The 21565-nt window shown below is 39.3% G+C and overlaps 1 protein-coding gene across 16 annotated transcripts in view; it reads right to left on the bottom strand.

The window, feature by feature from the left end:
- The window catches only part of LOC140187721 (uncharacterized), a 241503-nt gene that overhangs the window by 77744 nt on the left and 142194 nt on the right, over positions 1 to 21565 (bottom strand). For all 16 annotated transcript variants that reach the window (XM_072243320.1, XM_072243319.1, XM_072243332.1 and 13 more), the window contains 5 exons: positions 21113 to 21148; positions 18135 to 18194; positions 12243 to 12278; positions 3340 to 3399; positions 1902 to 1937 (listed from right to left, as the gene is read on the bottom strand). In XM_072243320.1, the coding sequence (XP_072099421.1) occupies positions 1902 to 1937; positions 3340 to 3399; positions 12243 to 12278; positions 18135 to 18194; positions 21113 to 21148 (228 nt within the window). The remainder of the gene's footprint in view (positions 1 to 1901; positions 1938 to 3339; positions 3400 to 12242; positions 12279 to 18134; positions 18195 to 21112; positions 21149 to 21565) is intronic.

Raw genomic sequence — 21565 nt, 5'->3', positions numbered from 1 at the left:
TCTTCTGGATAGATCATTAAACCATTTTTATCACTTCTTTTATGTCTTTTACATTTGTTTCTCGTCTTGAATGGAATTCTGGAACTGTTGGAGCCCGTGTTTTACTGGTTGGAGATTGTTTGCGTGCTTCAGCGTTGCAAAATCTCTGAGGGGATTCCAGGAGGCAGAGGCGGCGTGAGTGAACCTCATGGCGAGAAGGCTGCAAGATGGTGCGCGAGCCAATGTTTGACCCCATTTTGCCGATTAAATTGACAAAGGGTGATTGAAACATCAAGGTGATTGCGGGAGTTTGGAGATCCTTTGGGTATTCCAGCGCTCTGCAGTCTCCGAGAAGATTGCGGGAGGCAGAGACGGTATGCGCAAACCTCTCAGCGGGTAGGCTGCAGGACGGGGCACAAGCTGACACCTCGCTCCATTTCTCCGATTAAAGCTTCCATCGTTTGCTGATTAAAGTGTGCTGAAGGTCGAAGCATCGATGCGAGTGCAGAGGCTGAGCGCCAGCTGCTTGCCTTATGATCGGTTGCTCCGTACCGAAGATGTGAGAGCTTTCCGCTGCACCCGGAGTGTGCTGTCCAGGTTTTCTCTGCATTTCAGATTTGGACTATAGATTCTTTTTTTCCCCAGTCTTACACTTTTTATATTCTGTTGTTTTTCACCTGATCTTCTCTTTTTTTTGTGTGGGGAGGGGGTTTTGGGGGTCGATACGCCTGATCCATTTTGTTCGGTTTTTGTGCGGGAGGAGGGAGTTGGGGTCAATGTGCCTCATCCATTTTTGTTTGTTTTTTTTGTGTGGAGAGGTGGGATTCGGGGGTTGATGACTGTGCTGCCTTTCTTTTCTTTCTTGGTTTCATGGCTACCCGGAGATATGAAGAACTTCAGAGTTGTACACTTTGCTAATAGAACTTTGAAATCCAAATCTGTCGAAGTACAGAAACAAGTGAAGGCCAGTCCAGCTTAGGTTAATCTAAGCATTCAGTTTGGTACTGCTTTACATACTTTCATTTCATTTACCAAATTTGATTGGAATTGTTTGATACCTTTCCTAATAAAAATCTTCCAACCTCATTGTGGAAGTTTAATTCATTGGGTGGCCATACGATTTTGAGTAACAAGTTTCCACTACGTTCCATGTAGAAGAAATACTTCCTGTTATCCATAAACCCAAATCCGAACTGGAAAATTATAAAATCTTAAAATCTACGAAGAGTAACCCATTGATTTCATCTCATGCCAAATAAACCACAGATTGAAATGAAGTAGTTAAAATTGGTTAACTTACATAAAATATGAACCAAATATGAATCAAATCATTCATAGTAGGTAAGGCAGGATATAGAGATTGATTCTTTTGCACTCTTTTTGTTTAACTGCAACTTCTGTTCTTTGGCATAATTTATTAGATTTATCTTTTTAATATAGATGCCTCCTTGCTCCCAGTGAATGAACAAGATCATAAATGGTGTACGCATATGGTTTGGATTTTCACTGTTTATTTCTTGTGTGGCTTCTCTCTAGATAAAGCCTTTGTAATTAAAACAGGACAGTAACGTGGAGTGTCTGGCCTGATCTCCCAATGTTCTGAGTACTCAGACAACAGATATTATTCTGTTCATGTAACTGTAATTTCAGTGTCAGTCAGCAATTACTCGTAGCCAAATTCAGTGCAGTCAAATTACACAATGGTATTTCTTTCTAAAGTTATTCCAATTTTTTTTATTTATATAGTAAACCGATCCTAATATTTTGAAATTTTTGTTGTGAGAAGCTGTAACAGAGATTCAAATGCATTCTTCTATAGATGATAAATTTAATGGTTCAGCATGCTTCATACCCAGTGTTTATTACTATTCCATACCCTAATAATTTGATTCTTCTGTAAATTACAAAAGTAGACATCATACCTCCATATTTAGCAGCCTTGGCTGCCCTGTAGGCATCTGTAACATCAAAGGAACAATGAGTTACAATGGGACAGATCAGTTGCATCTACAGCAGAATGATGAATAACTTTATGACAGCCAACAGCACCACCTCATTGTAGGTAAAACCCACTGCAAAAGTTTCTGCTCTTAACCCAAGTTGTTCAAATGCAGATCTCAAAACAACAAGAATACAAAGCTACTAGATCAGATGTGAAACTTACTTTATTGTGGAAAATTTATAATTTTTCGTATATCAAATAACATTACAACTGGTGGCATTTAAAAAGAATGAAGTAGCAAAAGCAAGTGGTCAAAGAAATGGAATAATTATTGTGTTACATATTGTACAGTTCTAAATGAGGAATATACTGCTCTTCCTTGAAATATTACTGTTGCTCATACTCTATCAATGGGAAATGGCCCAAAATGATGATCTGCAACACCATATGTTGTTTTAACAGAATTGGCTCCATCAATGTCATAAACAAAAGTAACTAAAACACATAAATATCTATTTAACTAAAACATAAAAATACAAACACTTAAACAAAACAACCTGTGCAAAGGAAGAACTCACCCTAATGAATCAAGTTATTTGAGAGATAATTATATGACAAGATCTCGTCCTGCAGGGATTCAGCAGCACAGCAGAGCCAGGAAATGGCTATCAATGCTTGGTAAGTTCAGAACTTCTGTGTTTGCATGGGAATTCCAAAACTTAGCTATGCTTACTCTGAGTAATGCAGACCATTTGAAACAGAAGTGACAGCATTTCCCAGGAGAAACTAGATCAACATTCATGGTCAACAATAATCCTGACGCAAGTTCTGACCTGAAATAATGGCCATAAGTTGCTGAATTTTGTCAGTGGTTCCAATTAGAGCTGCCAGCATTCATCCTGATGGATGTACCTGAGGTCTGAAACTGAATCCATCAGTTCACTCCAGCACTGGAGGCCAATAAGTATTTTCTATTTGTATTTCATAGTATCCCTGATTTTTAAATAAGTTTTTTAGATGTCCCAAGTGGTGATCCATGCTAAGGAATACTATGATAGCATGTTTTTTTGCAAGGACTGCAGGAACCTAAAGAAAACTACTTATTTATTTACTTAAATAGCTTTGACAATGAGGAATTCTGCCAATGTAGAGTCACAAGTGAAATACTTGCAGCTAAAAAACTGCATATGTTTCCTGTTTGCCATTCTGGAGAGAGGAGTCTGCAGACTGTGCAAAAACAGGAATAGATAAATTCATTTTAAGTTTGTAAATCCAGAAAAATAAGAGATCAAATATCTCCAGGAGCCCTGATCACTGGATTCAGGGTTTCATTTTAAAGAACTGTTGCATTGATATGAAAATGTGAATGGTAAAACTAACAATTTAAAAATAAAGGTTTTGTAAAAAGAGTAAATCACCTGCTAGGCCCCCAAGAAAACCTCCAGGTACACCTCCTGGAATGCCTCCACGAAATCCTCCTAACAGCAAAACAGAGTTAGAATCATCTATATATTAAATCAGCCTTTCTCAACTTTTTTGCCCTGGAGGAACCCTCGAAAAAAATTTTCAATCTCAAGGAACCCCTGCATAAAAATTATTATATCTAGAGCTCACGGTACATTAGCATGATCAGTAACTTGTAGATATAATAATCCAAAAATAATTGTCAATACTCTTTTGAGTAGAGAATGATTTTTTTTTTAAGCCAACCTTTCTTGAAAAAGACAAGTAGTTAAGCTTAGCTTACCTTTCTTGAATTAATCTCTTTCTTTCCCTTTTGTAAATTTAAAAAAAAACTCATAGGCAAATACAGTAAATTTCTGTTAAGTTACTGGCTTAAGCCAAAATGGGAGTTACTTTTTCTAAAGGTAGGCTTGGTGGATTTAATTTAAATAAGGTTTGCAAATTGATTTTAATGAATGCTATTTACAATATGAAAATTAATTGACAAAAAACCAGAATGTGAATAAAAATATAGCCCAAGACATAATTTTAATTCAAGACTTTGAAAAAGCATTTTCTTACTAAGTGATATGATCTGTTTTAAATATAGGCCTAGCATGTGAAACCTGTACTTCTTTTTTGCTGTTCAAATACTCAATTCTGGGTTGAACTTGAGATAAGCACACATGGATTTCACCTTCAACTGAAAGTAGACAATTTCTATCCTTGGTCTTGATGCTTGTTAAACAAGAAAAAGCTTGCTCACACATGTAAGAAGTTGAAAACTGCAGCAGAATGCTCATTGCTTTCCTATGAATGGCAATTCCCTCCAATTTTCCACTACGCCAGTAGAGCTTGTTCGCTCCCATAAGTCAGTCAATGGCACGTAAGGGGAAGTAGTCCAGGAGGGAGAGACTGACATCACAGCCTGAGTTGGGTGAGTCCATTCAAAGCTTGTAAAAAGCACTTCACACTCCTCATCAGCCTACCGTCCCCCACTCTGTGCAATACAGTACTCACCAATTATCAACGGCGTCCTGTATCTTGCATCAAAAACTGAGAATAGACACAAGCAAATAAACACTATCCTACTGCCACACTGCCTGAGAGACCTTTAACGAGATTGCTAAGGGGACTGCTCGGTCACTGTCCACCACTGCGAGCGCTAGCATTGCATGAAGTTCAAAAAAATGATGTTTTTTTTAAATCACTAGCGGAACCCCTAGCAACCTCTCGCATAATCCTGGTTGAGAAACTCTGTATTAAATTATTGTAAAGGATCAGACTATTGTTACGAAAAGTACTTAGATATTATAACGGCAGCTATCACCAGGCTTGAGAAGCAGCTTTTGTTTTCTATCGGAACACTAAGCAAATTATTAAGATCCAGCATGAAGTAGGCCCTTCTGGCCCTTCAAGCCATGCCGTCCATCAATCCCCTGATTTAATCCTAGCCTAATCATGGGACCATTTACAATGACCAATTAACCCTGCAACCAGTAGGTCTTTGGACAGGGGGAGGAAACCCACACAGTACCCATGCAAATCAGGGAGAACATACAAACTCCATACAGATAGTGTGGGCATTGAAACAGGGTTGCTGGTACTATAAAGTATTATGCTATCCACCATGCTACTATGCCACCATCAAAGGTTCCAAAGCATTTCAACCATAGATAGAACTAATAGAATTACAGGCATCCCCCCACTTTACAAAAGTTCACTTTACGCCACTTTGCTTTTACGGAAGACCTACATTAGTACCTGTTTTCGCTAACCGAAAGAAATCCGAAGAGGGATTTTCGCTTTTACATAAAAAGGCTAAAAGCGAAAATAGCGTTCAGTGTTTGTTTTGCAGCGAGCCGTTATAGAGGCAGCGCGCACCCCGAGCAGCGAGGGTGACACCGCCAAGCTCCTTTCCCGGGAACTACACTCAGCATCAAGCCGCCATAGCTTTGAACTGCGTCTGTGAGCATTTGTGCTTTATCTCGATTTATTTTGTGCATCCATTAGCAAGATGTGTCCTAAGGTATCAGAAAAGCCTAAGAGAGCTCGTAAAGGTGTTACACTTAGCGTAAAACTGGACGTAATTAAGCGCTTCGATCGTGGTGAATGAAACTATACGCAAAATGTGATGCGTTTTATTGTAAGTGCCATTGACAGAGAGGGCAACTCCGGAGCATCTTTGCGAGAGATCTGGGAAGACTACAATATGAAATTGGCAATCGCCAACCTTGGAGATGCTCTCGATAGGCTAACAGCCTCGATGAGAAATGGCATTTGGAGGAAACTGTGTCGGAAGCAGTGAACGCAATAGTGAATGGCCCAGAAGTGAAGTCATCCAGGAACTGAACATGAAGAACTTGTGTGAGATTTTTGCTACGATTGACAGTGCTGCAATGATTACAGAAAGGTATGACTTTAATTTTGAAAGGGCACGTAGGTTTAGGGCAGGTTTGCAGGATGTTTTGAGTGCTTACAAAGAACTGTATGACAGAAAAATGCGTGTGTGTTGTGCTCGCTGTCTTCCCAATTCCAGTAACTGAAACTACACTGTACATACATTATTTCTACTTTACATAGGCTGTGTATTTATCATATCATTCCTGCTTCTACTATATGTTAGTGTTATTTTAGGTTTTATGTACTATTTGGTAGGTTATTTTTTGGGTCTGGGAATACTCAAAAATTTTTCCCATATAAATTAATGGTAATTGCTTCTTCGCTTTACGCCATTTGGGCTTACGAGAAGTTTCATAGGAACGGTCTACTTTCGGATAGCGGGGGAAACCAGTATAATGCACAACGTGGCTAGTGTAGGTATTGACAATAAACTGGCATAATAAAAAGCATCAGTACATAACAGCAGGGCTTCAGAAACTCAGCTCAAGTCTGTTGCACCGATCAGTTTAGTCAATACTTCTTTTTCTGTCACTAGAATCAATCAGTCATTTGATATACAGTACATAGATGTCAAAATTTAAATTTCCCCAGTATTAACTTTCAAATAATTTATTATTGCCATCTTATGCAGGAAGAAAGTACTAAATTTCCACTACTTCTTGCTGAATATGTGAAACAACTGCTTCTTGATTTGTATTTATTTAGCCTCAGTGCAGAGAAGGCCTTCCAGCCCTTCGAGCCACAGTGCTCAGCAATCCCCCAATTTAATGCTAGCCTAATCATGGTTTAATATATAATGACCAATTAGCCTACCAACCGGTGGGTCTTTGAACCGTGGAGGAAACCCGAGCACCCGGAGGAAACCCACGTGTTCACTGGGAGAACGTACACACTATTTACAGGCAGCAGCAGGAACTGAACCTGGGTCGCCTGTACCGTAAGGCGTGGTGCTAACCACTACGCTACCATGCTGCCCTACGGTAAAGGATAATTAAAGACTAATCATGCTACCATGATTTTGTCTTTGATTATCTTAAAATATACAAATATTTTTAAACCTACAAATACAACCTTGTTGATTCTTATGGGGTCAGGTAATTAGCATTTGACATTCATGCCTCTTCTGGATTGTTAAGTAATGGCACTAGAATTGGAGTACAATACACAACCTGTGGAACCAGTTATGCGTGACTGAAAAGAAGTTGCAATATTTAAATCTGACGGATTATAAACAAATGCCAGTTGTTATTGGTGGCCCTTGTTGAAATGGTAAAGAGCAATGGTAGAATGAAAAAGAATCGGGATACAATATAATGGAATTATTACTGTCAAATCAGCTTCATTTGTAACTGGTAAAGAACATGAATATATTCATTGTTAATAAAAATATTTAAAATGTGTGGAACATTATACAAGAATACTAAATTTGAATAAGCAGAGAAGCAGCTTTTCAAATAGACTCATTCAGCTCCACTGTCACAAGGATCATTACAGAAAATCTTTCCTACCAAATGCAAAAAGCATATACAACAGTTCATCTCTGTGTGACAGGTGAACACACATCATAGTACAATAGTCTCTACTTTATTATTTTGTACATTATTATTGCACATTGATACACTATTTTTATATTATTAGCATTTTTACACTATTATTATTCTGTACTTATTATTTGTTAGCACACTGCTATGTGTGTTTTTAAATGTTGCTGCTGTAATGAAAGAATTTCCCACTCGGGTTCAATAAAGTGCAGGTTGACCTTCTGTAATCCAGCACCACTGGGACCTGAGGAGTGCCGGATTAGTGAAAATGCCGAATTACAGAAGGATCACATTAAGCAATAGCTAACCGCCTCATCATACCTTTAAAATATCAAAGGTTTCAAAGGTTCATTTAATGTCAGAGAAATGTATACAAAATACATCCTGAAATTCTTTTTCTTCACAACCATCTATGAAAACAGAGGAGTGCCCCAAAGAATGAACAACAGTTAAATGTCAGAACCCCTAAACTCCCCCCCGCTCCCCTCCCTCCCGCGCGTTAAGTGGCAGCGGGCAAAAATCCCCCCTCCCCACCGTCAAAAAATAAAACGCACCCGCTACCAGCACTCAAGCGTGAGCTTAGCGATAGCAAAGACAGACTCGTATATACCCCAAAGACTACATTGCACTCGCAGTTACTGAGGAAATCCTCGTTAGTTTCTTTTCCTCCACTTAGTAGTATGCTTAACTTCAGCGGGTCACCATGTCTGATCTGAGGTTGTCGGCAGAAGAGAATGGAGCACTGGCCGGTCGATGCCGGAGGGCAGTGCGCGACTGCCGGCAGGCAGGTGAGAAGGCTGACCGGCCCAGCGCGCGCCAGCCCCCTGCCGCTGGCGGGTGAGATAAGTGGGTGCTGGGCGGCTGCACCTCACACAAATGATATTAGTAAATGCAGGAGAACAAGCAGGAATCACCTGTCTGTGCTTACAAGAGCGCGCCAACATGTGAACAGATCTAGCGCAACCAAAACAATGTGCAGCAGATTGGTATGGTGGCCCGGAAAATTTGAAATCACAATTGCACAGAAAATTTGAAATCAGTGCGGATTATTGAAGGAACCGGATTACAGGTAGTCGGATTAGTGAAGGTCAACCTGTATTATTATTATCATTATTATGAATAATCACATCCATCTAGCACTTAGCTATTAGTGAATGAAACTTCATAATTCTGTGTCAAGCATTGTTACTGGATGTAATGAATGCACCCTCTATTGAAGGGATCCAATTGCACTGTAATTGGAGAGACCACTACTAAAGTATTGCTTGCAAATTTGGTCTTCTGAAGCTTGGCCTGGAAATTAACTTGCTTTAAAAGCAGAATTTTAAAGTAAATTTGTGCGTAGGGATAGTACAGATTTTATAAGTTGCCATCGATTGGTTATTTTTCCTCTACTGCTGCCTGACATGGAAACTGCGGCACCATATAAAATGCTTCCAATGCAGTTTTGCGCAAGTGCCTGCTCTTGGCTGGGCATCTGAGCCTTGAGTCATCTGCTCTCAAAGGGACCTATGCCTTAGGCACAGACTCACATGCTAAGAAAGAAGGAAGGAAAGATAAGGGATGAAACTCCTACTGATCAGGACTTGCAGCTGTGATAATCTGGCTGGACACCACGCAGTACCACTGCATTTAACCCCTCACTGGAACCACAAGGGCAGAAGTTGGCCTCGAGAGGAGAGCTGTATGTTTAGAGACAGCTGCTGTCGGGCAGAAGTGGTCAGAAACCTATTGTAGCACCTTATTAGGCAAAATTTCATGCTATACTACTGCCCCAAATGACTCAGAAGAGGACCATAAATGGTAAGTGTTCAGGAGGAGGTAAGTAAAGACGTGTAATATGACCGTTAGATTTTCAGATCCTGCAGACCATGTATACGAAGCCGCTAGGAATATGGGCAAGTCACATCAAACATCTTGTGACAGTCATGCAGGGCTAGGCCATTGTTTCAACTTTGGAAGTAGCACATGTTTCCACACTAGCTGCCGTCAATTCTCCAGTAACGGAAGCAGGTTTCTGATCCACAGGAGCACATGCCGAATTCATCAGATGCTGCTGACTATAAAACTGCAGAATAAAGAAATTGCTGCTCCATGGGAGTAACAAGATGCCTCAGTGGAAATTAGCATGGTCCCTGGGTGCTTTCTGGTACTGTCGTGCAGTCATGTGCGAGTTGGATCACATTGTCGGTCCAGCCTGATGAGAGTCCCAGTGGTATTCCGGGCACTGAAAATCCTTTACTCTTTCAGGATGACAGGACTTCTCTTCCCAACACATCTTTTCTCAGATCATGCCATCGTCTATGGTCTACAGTCGGTCGTCCCAGATTGCAGCAGTACTCGGTGTAATGTAGCAACTAGCTGATCATGGTTGTCCAGTGTATGGCTGTGATATCTTCCTGCTCCAGCAAGGCCAACCAATGTAGAAGAACTTTACAATGAGGAAGAGCTATAAACACAAGAGTATCTGCAGATGCCAGAAATCTAGAGCAACACATACCAAATGCTGAAGGAACTCAGCAGATCAAACAGCATCTATGGAGTGGAATAAACGATCGACGTTTCCACCAAAGGATCTCGGCCCAAAGCTTTGACTGTTTTATTCCTCTCCATAGATTCTTGACTTGCTGATTTCTTCCAGCATTTTGTGTAAGGAAGGACTATGGTTTATATCATAGAAAAACATTTTATACCTCTGATGATGCAGTCCTAAATGAAAGTATTTACACATGTTCATTCATGGTAGATCAAATTGTTTTGGCTTTTTTTTCCACTAACTAAAGCATGTCAGTGAAACCTTTATTTTGTGAATGAAAGGGGAAAGAGCAATGACACAGCTTGCAATTATTATAATAGAAGTAATGAGTGGTTCTGCAGGGAGTAGCTCTAAAGTCTGATACAGTAAATCCTCATTGTAATTTACTTACTTGATTTATTAATTGATTTACTTATTTTTTTATTATTATTTTATTTATTTTTTCTTTCTTCTATATTATGCATTGAATTGAACTGCTGCTGCTAAGTTAACAAATTTCTGGCATCTGCAGATACTCTTGTGTTTATAGCTCTTCCTTATTGTAAAGTTCTTCTACATTGGTTGGCCTTGCTGGAGCAGGAAGATATCACAGCCATACACTGGACAACCATGATCAGCTAGTTGCTACATTACACCGAGTACTGCTGCAATCTGGGACGACCGACTGTAGTTAACAAATTTCACGACACATGCTGGTGATAATAAACCTGATTCTCATTAATCCAGATAACCAGATACAAAAAAGTAACATTATGTAGTCACTGAAACATATTATCTTTGAAGGCTGAATCACTCCTCAGTCCTGAAGAAAGGTCTTGACCCAAATTGTCTATTCATTTCCATGGATGCTGCCTGACCTGCTGAGTTACTCCAGCATTTTGTGTGTGCTGCATTGAATAATTTTTAAGTAATTTTCTTTCATTATAATTAAATATTTCTCTACTTAGCACAGCTCTGTGCACTGTAACACAGTAGTTCTCCATAGTGTTCAATGCATGTGGATGAAGAAGGGTAATAACACTCAAAGGAATGGTAGCTTTCATACATTGTCTCCAACACAAGCTTCCATCAAGAATGGAATCCCATAGATTATACTATACTAGCTCACTGTATGAATTCTGAATAAGCTCAGGCATCATTACTAAAGAAGGAGGTATTGCATAAATATAGACCTTGGAATAACAGTCAGAGAAAATTCAACCCATGATGTTGCACGTTGTTATTGTAGAGCCTCCATCCAATAAGGTTAAAGGCAGAAAACACTCAAAATATGTGACCGGTAACTCATAAAGGTAGTTCACTCCCAACATATTTCTGTTATTAGAGCCTACACCTTAGAAAGTGATCAGAAACTTAGTTATCAGTGCTTAAAATGATAATAAATAAGCAGATTTATTAAACAATCGATCGAAAATGCATATCACCTATGATATGTTGTCTTGCAATAGGTTCAATCCATTCTCATTGTTTAAATGCACTGGGCATCCATTTAAAATAATATTGTGGATTCATCCTCAGAAATGGCTACAACATCCCACAAGAAATTGCATTATTTGTTCAAAGCATGATGTCTTTGAAGGGAATTGGCAAAAAAAAGCATAAAACTTATAAGTTCTGATTTACAGCAGAAAGCGAATCAGTAATCATCACTGTATGGGAAGAATTAGGACTGGAGAACCTGAATAAGACTGAAACTAAGATATTCCACATATTCCATAGAGAGACAAGCTTGGCACAAAATATTTAGAACAGGTTTGAAAACCATTTCACACACAAAATAATGGAAGTCATCAAAATAAAAATTGAAGTCTGTAAATGAATTCCTAATGGTGAGAAAAGTAATAGGGCCTGAGAAAACTGGAGAAGGGTTTTTTTTTGAGAAGCACAGGAGCCAATACAAATATGCTTCTTTAAATCAATCTTATGTTTGTAACTGATATCAGAATCTATTGGGGTGTCATGCTAGTGTAATGTTTAGAGCGATTACAGATGGGTTTGTCAGAGTGGAGTTCAATCCCAGCATCCTCTGTAAGGCGTCTGTATGACCTCCCCGTGAACACCCATGTTTCCTCTGGGTGCTCTGGTTACCTCTCTCTGCCTGAAGGTTAATGGTTAGTAGGTTAATTGGTCATTGTAAATTATCCCATGATTAGGCTAGTGTTAAATTGGCGGTTGATGGGTGGTGTGGCTCAAAGGGCCAGGAAGGCCTATTCCACACTGTATCTCTAAATAAAGCTAATTAGGAAGCAGAACACCTCCCAGACGTGCTGGAGACTTGAGGCTGTATGTTGTGCTCTCCATAAATGCTGTTCGGCCTGGTGAGCACTTTTCATTATATTTTTCACCGTCAAATTCCCAGAATTTCTAGATTGTTCTGTATGAAAATAGGAATACTTACCTCCAAATTTAGCAGCTTTAGCTGCTGCTAATCCACCTGCAATGAAAAAAGATCAACATGAGAGACTTGCCTCATGCATTGTAACAATTGACTGCATTTCCAAAATAATCAATGTTAATATAGATTGTTGAAACCTTAACAAAGTTTTCTTTAGCACAAGCTAAGAAAAGCATGTGTGATAACATTATTAAAGATTTAGATTAAAAAATCAATTTTTTTTGTCTACTAAATAACTTTACAACAGTTCAGACCAAAAAGCTAAATGAATAAACATCTCACAAATATGTTGTTCTTGCAGGAGCTTACTGGACAAAAGTAGATTGAATATCAGTTAGGTTCAGCTACCAACAGAGATCCCTGACCAAATAGCTACTCCAGAATTTTTTGACAAATTATGATTGATTTGGTTTTTAAACTTAAGAAAATAAACATTAAAAAAAAGAAAGCAAGTGTTGGCTATTGAGTAAGATCATGGATGAGCTTTCATCTTGGTATCACTTTCCTGTGCTAATCCCCATATCCTTTGATTTTCATAATAACCAGAATTCCGTCTTCATAGATAGATAGAATAGTACAGCACAGTACAGGCCCTTCGGCCCACAATGTTGTGCCGACCCTCAAACCCTGCCTCCCATATAAGCCCCCACCTTAAATTCCTCCATATACCTGTCTAGTACTCTCTTAAACTTCACTAGTGTATCTGCCTCCACCACTGACTCAGGCAGTGCATTCCACGCACCAACCACTCTCTGAGTAAAAAACCTTCCTCTAATATCCCCCTTGAAATTCTCACCTCTTACCTTAAAGCCATGTCCTCTTGTATTGAGCAGTGGTGCCCTGGGGAAGAGGCGCTGGCTATCCACTCTATCTATTCCTCTTATTATCTTGTACACCTCTATCATGTCTCCTCTCATCCTCCTTCTCTCCAAAGAGTAAAGCCCTAGCTCCCTTAATCTCTGATCATAATGCATACTTTCTAAACCAGGCAGCATCCTGGTAAATCTCCTCTGTACCCTTTCCAATGCTTCCACATCCTTCCTATAGTGAGGTGACCAAAACTGGACTCAGTACTCCAAGTGTGGCCTAACCAGAGTTTTATAGAGCTGCATCATTACATTGCGACTCTCAAACTCTATCCCTCGACTTATGAAAGGTAACACCCCATAAGCTTTCTTAACTACCCTATCCACCTGTGAGGCAACTTTCAGGGATCTGTGGACATGTACCCTGAGATCCCTCTGCTCCTCCACACTACCAAGTATCCTGCCATTTACTTTGTACTCTGCCTTGGAGTTTGTCCTTCCAAAGTGTACCACCTCACACTTCTCCGGGTTGAACTCCATCCGCCACTTCTCAGCCCACTTCTGCATCCTATCAATGTCTCTCTGCAATCTTTGACAATCCTCTACACTATCTACAACACCACCAACCTTTGTGTCATCTGCAAACTTGCCATCCCACCGTTCTACCCCCACATCCAGGTCATTAATAAAAATCACGAAAAGTAGAGGTCCCAGAACCGATCCTTGTGGGACACCACTAGTCACAATCCTCCAATCTGAATGTACTCCCTCCACCACCACCCTCTGCTTTCTGCAGGCAAGCCAATTCTGAATCCACCTGGCCAAACTTCCCTGGATCCCATGCCTTCTAACTTTCTGAATAAGCCTACCTTGTGGAACCTTGTCAAATGCCTTACCAAAATCCATGTAGATCACATCCACTGCACTACCCTCATCTATATGCCTGGTCACCTCCCCAAAGAACTCTATCAGGCTTGTTAGACACGATCTGCCCTTCACAAAGCCATGCTGACTGTCCCTGATCAGACCATGATTCTCTAAATGCCTATAGATACTATCTCTAAGAACCTTTTCCAACAGCTTTCCCACCACAGACGTAAGGCTCACTGGTCTATAATTACCCGGACTATCCCTACTACCTTTTTTGAACAAGGGGACAACATTCGCCTCCCTCCAATCCTCCGGTACCATTCCTGTGGACAACGAGGACATAAAGATCCTAGCCAGAGGCTCAGCAATCTCTTCTCTCGCCTCATGGAGCAGACTGGGGAATATTCTGTCAGGCCCCGGGGACTTATCTGTCCTAATGTATTTTAACAACTTCAACACCTCCTCTCCCGTAATATCAACATGCTCCAGAACATCAACCTCACTCATATTGTCCTCACCATCATCAAGTTCCCTCTCAATGGTGAATACCAAAGAGAAGTATTCATTGAGGACCTCGCTCACTTCCACAGCCTCCAGGCACATCTTCCCACCTTTATCTCTAATCAGTCCTACCTTCACTCCTGTCATCCTTTTTTTCTTCACATAATTGAAGAATGCCTTGGGGTTTTCCTTTACCCTAATTGCCAAGGCCTTCTCATGCCCCCTTCTTGCTCTTCTCAGCCCCTTCTTAAGCTCCTTTCTTGCTTCCCTATATTCCTCAATAGACCCATCTGATCCTTGCTTCCTAAACCTCATGTATGCTGCCTTCTTCCACCTGACTAGATTTTCGACCTCACTTGTCACCCATGGTTCCTTTACCCTACCATTCTTTATCTTCCTCACTGGGACAAATTTATCCCTAACAACCCGCAAGAGATCTCTAAGCATCGACCACATGTCTATAGTACATCTCCCTGCAAAAACATCATCCCAATTCACACCCACAAGTTCTAGCCTTATAAGCCTCATAATTTGCCTTTCCCCAGTTAAAAATTTTCCTGTCCTCTCTGATTCTATCCTTTTCCATGATAATGCTAAAGGCCAGGGAGCGGTGGTCACTGTCCCCCAGATGCTCACCCACTAAGAGATCTGTGACCTGACCCGGTTCATTACCTAGTACTAGATCTAGTATGGCATTCCCCCTGGTCGGCCTGTCCACGTCTTGAATGTACTTTGCAACTGAATCAACATCCCTCTTGGATATAGAATCCCACAGATTCACAGCCTGATACAGATAAAGTTCTGATCACTGTTCTGAATAGCCAATCTCTTATGATGATGATAAGAGTCATGGGAAACATAAACCCTGTATTTAAAAACAGAAAATGCTGGAAAGGTTTAGTAAATCAGGCAGCTCTGTGCAACGAGAAAAGGAGTTAATATTTCAGGCCTAAGATTCATTTCAGCTTCTTTTATTGATTTTCATAAACCTAATTTATCACCCTCATTGGAATTTTGTACATTTCCGTGAAATCATATCTCATGATGGTGAACCCACCATTTCATGAATCAAAATGGAAACTGCAATCATGGTTGGTCTTTGTGAATAACACCTGAAATTTTATCAGTCAGAGTCTTACAGCATGGAAAAAGGCTATTTGGCCCATCTGAACTAGTCCCATTTGAGTTTGGCCCATATTCCTCTAAGTATTTCCTATCCAAGCACCCATCCATGTAATAGAGTCATACAAGGTCTTTGGCTGAACCAACATATGCCAACCATGTCATCCACCCAGCTGGTTCCAATTTCCAGTGGCTGGACTATTTTCCTCCAAGCCCCACTCTGCCATGTACCTATCCAAGTGCTTCTTAAATGATACTACTGTACCTGCCTTGACTACTCCCTCTGCCAGTTCATTCCATATAATCACCACTCTGCTTGAAAATGTTGCCCCTCTGGTTCCTTTAAAATCTTTCTCCTCTTACCCTAAGCCAATGCCACATTGTTTTGGATTCCCATTACCTGGAGAATAGATTCTTACCATTCACCTTGTCTATGCCTTGCATAATCTTAAATACTTCTGTAAGTTTTCCCTTCATTCTCTTACATTCCAAGGAATAAAATCCTAGCCTGGCCAACATCTCCTTACCATTCAGGCTTTCTAGTCCTGGCAACATCCTTGTAGATTTTTTTCGGCACTCTTTCGAGTTTAACCATGTCTTTGCTGTAGCAGGGTGACAAAAACTGGACGGTACTCCAAGTGGGGCCTCAATGACTTAAACTACTGCAACATCGTTATATTCTATGGAAACATTTGGAATTTACAGCTCTAATAACAGTTGTCTATTCACCAACACTGGAGCTGAGTCCATCATTTTACCATTATATTCATCACAGATCTTGCCGAAAAGCTCCTTGTGACATTTTACACTGTCTCTAAAAAAGGCTGGCCAACAATGATTAAAAAATTCCAAGAAACAGAATATTTTCTTTCAATTCCTTTTTTTTAGGGTATCTGATGATTTTGTTCAATCAATTCCTGATGACTTAATTTGGAATTTGGCATCCCATTACCATAACTCTTTTCCATGGCAACAATTTTCTGTGTGAGGAAATCAGTAACCCATCAGGAAAAGACAATAGCCTACTTTTCACATTTATATCATGTTCTCAGGTCTTTCTTTAAAAATAATTATCAATCAGTAGAGACTAAATGTTTAAAATCTCTTCAGGGTAAAAGCCACTCCCATCTAAACACCAGTGCACTGAAATGAGAAGCAAGATCACTTGCTGAGGATTTGCTTGCTTGAGTCTCAGGTAAAATATATACACCACTGCAGAGACAAAAGAGGCGAATTTAGTTATTTGATTCATTTTCTTCAGGAAATTCCTTAACTGGATTTTATAGTGAGCTCAAAATGTGGAGAGGTATCTTTGAACTTACAAAAATTGGATATGGCTCAGCAAATGGCTGTATCATCATGTTTTTTTTTTCCCTGCACAACATATGGGATACACGGTATCTGCTGAAAAATGGTAGTGTGGTGAACGACCTCATTGCTGGTGATAGTGGTTACTGAAAACTGGGACTCTAATTGCATGATGCGCTCATTCTAAACTAGGTAAGTGAGGGATCTGTTCTTATGCTAGGCCAGGGAAGTCTATCAATAAAGATTCAGGCCATATTCGGATCGCCATCACCCAGGAAGTGCTCTCTTCTTACTACTAGCATCACAGAGTAGATACAAGAGCCTGAAGAAATGTACACACAGTAATATTTTAGGAACAGCCTTCATCCTTCAGATTTCTGAATGGATAATGAATCATCCCGTAGATACTACCTCACTATTTTTACTCTCTTCTTACACTAGACATTTAATTTAGTATGCATTTCTTATTGTAATTTATAGTATTTTTATGTTTTTGCACTGTAGTACTGTCACAAAAGTAAGCAAGTTTATTTGTCTAGCACTTTTCAAACACAAGGCAATTCAAAATGCTTTACGTAGAACAAGATATAAAAAAAAATCAAACATCAACTTTCAGACAATATTATTCTTAACAGAATAAAATCACAAAACTAGATATGATAAATAGAATTTACAGTGCAGGAGATACTAATTAAAAGCTGCAGCGATGTTTAAAAAGCTTTAAGACTCGATTTAAAAGAGCTTAAAGTTGGGGCAGACTTCAGATCCTTCAGAAGGTTATTCCAGATATGTGGAGCATAGTAACTAAAAGCTGCTTCATCATGTTTAGTTTTGACACTGGGGACAGTAAACAGACCTGCCCCAGATGACCTGAGAGCTCTGGAAGGTTCATAATGCAGCAAGAGGTCAGAGATGTATTTTGGCCTGAGACCATGCAGTGCTTTATAAACCTGTAGTAATATTTTAAAGTCAATCCGCTGATGGATGGGAAGCCCGGGTAGTGATCTGAGAACTGGAGTAATGTGTTCTACTTTCTTGGTCTTAGTGAGGACTCTAGCCATCGGCATTCTGAACCAGCTACATCTGTCCGAGGGATATTTTATGTTATTGCACTCTAGTGGGGCCGCAAAACAAAAAAACAATAAAAAAAAATCACAACAGATTGTATGCCAGTGATTTTGATACAGATTACCATGAAATGAAACATAATATAGTTATCAAATAATGGCACATATTATTGCAAAACTTGTTCAACAGTTGAAGATGTCAACACTGAGAGAGACCTTACCTGGAACACCACCTAGTCCAACCCCAGGTACTCCGATTGGAACGCCTCCTGGAACACCTCCTGGAATATCAACACAGGAGAAGTATTTTCTGAACAACTATCAGAAGAAATTTCAATTGGAACTGAAGAAACTTCAGTATGGTATTGACCACTTATCACAAATAAATTACTAAGTACAGATTTTGGAGTATAATCAAAGGATCAAATGTGGTATTTAAAATTATTTAAAAATGATAAAACTCTGATAACCCCCCATCTACGTGATTGTAACTTTTGTAATTCTAAACTGGCAGATTTTCCATACAATTGGATATTAATATGAAAATGAATAGTTTAGTACTCTTTTTAGTTGTACACAATGTGATCATGAATGTTTCAGTAAACCTGGTAAATTGAGAGACAGCGTGGGGACTCTGGCCCGGAAACATTAAAAAATGGGGCCCAGGCGAGTGGAAAGGGAATGAGTCAACTAGTGCCTGGGTACTGGAAAAGGAACATAGAAACTAGGTCTTTGTGAGTTGAAAGACCATGTATACACTAAGGCCATATTTAGTGGAAAGGAAGGACAGGAACTGGGTCCGTAGTGTGTATCAGGAAACATGCAAACTAGGCCCCTTGTGAGCTAGATGCTGAAACATCCAGATTTCTGAATAGTCAGACAGCAGATTATTGGAATTCACTAAAACTTTATCATCTTTGAAAAGTGCCATTCAAAACTATTATTTGCTCCTTTGCTTAGATACTGGCTGTGACAGAATCATGTGAAATAAAAACAGAAAATGCCAGAAACATTCAACAGTTCAGGCAAAATCTGTGGAAAGAGAAACAGAGTTAACATTTCATGTCTGAGACTCAGAGAGAAAACAAGTTAGTTTCAGTTGCAGAGAAGGTAAGGGAGGAATGGCCAAAATAAAGTGTCTCTGGGACTTTGAACTTTGTATTGTTACAGGAAAGGTAATTGAAAATAAGAGGTAGAAAATGTTTCCTTTCATGCAGTAATGGAAGACTAACTGAACAATTATTCATTTTTTCTCAACAAGTTACACACAAGATGTACGTAACATTTATGATTGTTAGAGAATGTAGGCTCAGTCAACTGAGGAAAGGTGATATAGAAACAAGCATCAAAAAATGACCAGCGTTTCTTCAGCTACTTTGATTATTTGAGAACAAAAAAATGAAAGAAGCTCAGCATTGGAGAGAAACTGTAGAACTCCAGGCAGTTGGAGATCTGCTAACCTCAAATGATGAGGATATGTGTTAGGATTTTCAATTAGCTGCACTCATTTATGAAGTTAGCTTCTTCCTTAATTGACAGTCATATGCAGTAGATCTACTCACATAATAGCAGTGTACTGTATTGTTCATTTGCTGCAGCATTGTATATCAGTGGAGTAGGCCTAAAAGTAGAGCGGTCAGGGGCGCGAAGCAAGTTTTACCAGGGACTGGATTGCAAATGGTACTGCAGATTGGGCAGAGTGGAGGTGTGCTGCAATGGGTGGGGGGATGCGGCATGCACATCCAGATAAGTATAATGCATTACAGTACCAGTGACCTGTCGCTGCCTGTAAGGAGTTAGCGCATTTTCCCCGTGGTTGCACGGAGTTTTTCCGGGTGCTCCAGTCCAATAGTCCAAAGATGTACTGATTGGTAGGTTAAGTGGTCATTGTAAATTGACCTGTGATTAGGCTAGGATTAAAATTGAGGGATTGAAGGGCTGGAAGGGCCTATTCTACACTGCATCTCAATAAATAAAAAAATAATAATCTACTGGCTACAATGATTAGATTAGATTATGAGGACACGCAGTCCTCTTTTATTGTCATTTAGTAATGCATGCATTAAGAAATGATACAATATTTCCTCTGGTGTGATATCAGAAAAAAAACAAGACAGACCAAGACTGAAAAACTGACAAAAACCACATAATTATAACACATAGTTACAACAATGCAATGAGCAATAAAAGTTGCAAAATTATCTTCCAAATTGTTTACTGCCAGTTCCTTAAGAGGTATGACATCATGCCTTGTATAATCACTGGCTGTTATTAATATCATTGCAAATATTCCATCATGTCTGTATGTGTTCCATTACTGACTATACTAATGCTAAACTGCAATGACAGAAAGCGCCACTATAACTGCCGGTTAACATATTCACTTTAATTATAGATGTTCATATATTATGCAGACAAAACAGATGTTAATACTTGATAGCACTGTGCTACAAACAGAGGTCACTGAGGTTCTGTTCAGACCAAGGTACACAGTACAGACAAGCAAACCAAGCATTTGCCTGGATTACAGGAATTTCCTTGGCTTTTCATAGTGTCATTGAATGAACTATGAAAACAAGATAAAAATAGTTACATATTTAGCAGTTTTGGAAGTATTTTCTGGGATGTTACATATCATTTAATGTTAAAAATCTCTCAAAATCTTGAATACACTTAGCAACTGATGAGTGACCAACCCCTTATCTTTGAGACTATGACCACTGGTTCTGGACTCTTTGGTCATGAAATAACATCTCCAAATCAAGCCGATCATGTAGAAGTTTTGTACCTTTCCCTTTTACAAAACCATGCAAATTTTGAAAATCTGCCTTAATAACCACTGAGAAGTATTAGGATTATTGGAAGTGTGGTATCTTGACAATGTATTTCCCACAGCTAACATACAAGAAAGATATGTGGAATCAATTGCAACTAGAAGATATCAGTTAGTAACAGCAAATTCTAAATTTATATATAACAGAAAGCAGCTCTGTTTCTTGAGTCATAGCAACAACTTTCCTGTATTTGTCTGAAGGAATGTGCCAATATTTATAAAAAACATTTTTGATATAGATAGTACATCCCTAGAAGTAGGGAGGTTACTGTGATGTTTTAATCTGTGAGACTTTTATCTCCTTCTTGACAGAGGTATACTGACAGAATAGGTTTTTAAAGGAACCAAGAAATTAAGATGATTTACCTCCAAATTTAGCAGCTTTGGCTGCTGCATAGCCACCTGAAACAAAAGATAATTGACAAATCATCACAGATGAGAATAATGATCAACCACACCGTCTCATTCCAGAGAAAACATAGTTTGTAAATATTCAATATTAATGAAAATTATTCAAAACAACAGTGATTGAAAAAGATTTGAATAAAGTCAGACAATGTCCCTTGTTTTATTAAAGACACATGAAATCCTGATAACTCTTTGGCTATTAGATGGGATTTTACAAATTATAAGTAGTAACATATAGGAGTACAAAACAAAGTGTGATGTGTGCGGATATCACATCACACTTCACTGGATAAATGCGAGGTGACTCGCAGAATTGCTCAACTCAGTGGGAAAATGGTGATGGTTTCTGTATCTCAAGTTTGTATAATCCATGCATAGAGCTATTTTTGGGAGTCAGATTGCAAGCTTCCG

The sequence above is a fragment of the Mobula birostris genome, chromosome 25, assembly GCF_030028105.1.
Source record: "Mobula birostris isolate sMobBir1 chromosome 25, sMobBir1.hap1, whole genome shotgun sequence".
NCBI classification, from domain to species: domain Eukaryota; kingdom Metazoa; phylum Chordata; class Chondrichthyes; order Myliobatiformes; family Myliobatidae; genus Mobula; species Mobula birostris.
The sequence above is the reverse complement of the archived record's forward strand: the minus strand, read 5'-3'. Positions and strand labels throughout refer to the sequence as shown.